The following is a 1,898-nucleotide window of genomic DNA, read 5'->3' on the forward strand; positions in this document are numbered from 1 at the left end:
GAAAAGGCTAGCCAAGAAAACGACTGGGCGCACGAGGCTTCTGTGTTCTGTGACTTCTGTCCCTATCCACACGACCCCGACATTCCATGGGCGACTCCGGCGGACCCCACCACCACCGCCCTTCGCCGCCGCCTCTGCTGGACGCCGGCAAGCGACGGCGCATCCCCAACGTCCGCCTCGCTGGCTCCGTCCCGCTCCCTTCCCACCTGCCCCACCCGCGCCGCGTCCCCATTGCCCCCGCCACCAGGTCCCGCAAACCCCTCCAACTTCAGCATAACAGCAACCAGCATGACCACCCCTCCGCGGAGCCACCCAATACCCTCCTAAAACCCTTCGTCGACAGCGGCGACGACGTCGTCTTGGCCGCCGCTTTTCCCCGCAAGGTCAGGGCCCCGAAGTCCACAGCATGGGAGGATTCGGAGATGGAGACGGAGACGGAAATGGAGGAGCAGGAGGAAGTGGTGGACGTGCCGAGCTGGCTATGGGGGATGGGTATGGGGCGCTACGCGGCGGCGTTCGAGGCGCACGAGGTGGATGCTGAGGTGCTCCCCTGGCTCACTATGGACGACCTCCGGGACATGGGCATTGGTGCTGTCGGAGCACGCCGCAAGCTCTTCTGCGCCATCCAGAGGCTCAATTTGCAGCCGCCTCCATCACGGAGGTGAAACGTTCTGTCTAACCTTCGTGCTGTGGTCTGTGGTCGTGCTAGCTAGTCCGGCGCCCTCTCTTTGCTAGGGGACTAGGATGCATGGGTCTTAGAGTGGGTGTGCAAAGTCTAAAACATGATCGGTTTGCTTAGCTGTGAAACTATAGCATGGTCGGTTTGCGGCGCCCGTTGCATAGTGTAGATGTGGAGAAGGCGAAATAGAAATGCTAACTCCACTGTTTTTGGTGTTGTCTAATGCTTTCGTGGAAGTGCTAGGATGATGTGTTGTTGGATGTAAATGTGAAAGATATGGAATAGTAATGCTCAGTTGTTGACCTCATGTTTCGAACATCATTGCTCCGTTCTTTTCTTCACTGGGCTTGGATTAGTGGAATTTCGACATCTAAGATAATGAAACATGCTATGTGCGTGCATTATGTTATGAATTTAAGTTCATCTTGCAGGTGAGAATTGCACAGGAATTTCAAGTAGGGAGTTTGTCTATGCTGTGTTGCTATCCAAATTGCTTTTCTGGTATTAGTGTTCCCACATGCTTAGATTGCTGAAAATGTTGAGCTTTTGGGTGTGCCAAATATCTTGCCAAAGAATTTAAATTATGCCATGTCGATTTTGCATAACTGATCATCTGCTGCAGAGCAAAGCTTGAATGTCAATTATTATTACCTTTTCTAAATGCTATTACTAGCCTTCAACTTTCCCTATTGGCCATCTTATTTGGTACTGTTTACTGTATCCCATTTAGTGTTTAGTTGCTTCAGGGTATACAACCCATGAGACAGTACACATGGAAATGATAATATACTGCATCCAGCTGTGCCCCTCTGTTGTATTTTTGGAGTTACAATGACCAGCAGGTATGCGACTTAACTTTATTAATGAACGCACTTCTATCAATGTTTAATGTAGGGTAGAGGCAACATTTCTTTATAATAGTGTTCAAATGATTGTTTTTGAACCTTAGTCATCTAAACAGGCATGAGTTCCATATATGTTCGAATATGTCCAAGTATTATCAAGGCATTAATGTTTAGCTTCTCTAGAACTAATTATTGTTGATGTTTACATAGGCCTTTGCATTAGCAGTGCTGTGAAATTGGTGAAGTTGTTGTGAAATTAACATGCGATGCCCAATCTAATAATGTTCAAATGATAATTTATGGTTTATACATAAGTGTAAGCTTCAATAAGTGTTTCAATAAGTGTCATAGTGTCCCCTGAATTGGGTAATAGC

The 1,898-nt window shown here is 47.9% G+C and overlaps 1 protein-coding gene across 1 annotated transcript; it reads left to right on the forward strand.

Moving 5' to 3' along the window:
- Nucleotides 1–995, forward strand: LOC100283303 (uncharacterized). The gene has a single exon (NM_001366961.1). The coding sequence runs from the start codon at nt 87–89 to the stop codon at nt 663–665; it is 579 nt and encodes a 192-aa protein (NP_001353890.1). The 5' UTR covers nt 1–86; the 3' UTR covers nt 666–995.
- Nucleotides 996–1,898: the final 903 nt, after the last annotated feature.

Source organism: Zea mays, chromosome 3 (assembly GCF_902167145.1).
Source record: "Zea mays cultivar B73 chromosome 3, Zm-B73-REFERENCE-NAM-5.0, whole genome shotgun sequence".
Taxonomy (NCBI): Eukaryota; Viridiplantae; Streptophyta; class Magnoliopsida; order Poales; family Poaceae; genus Zea; species Zea mays.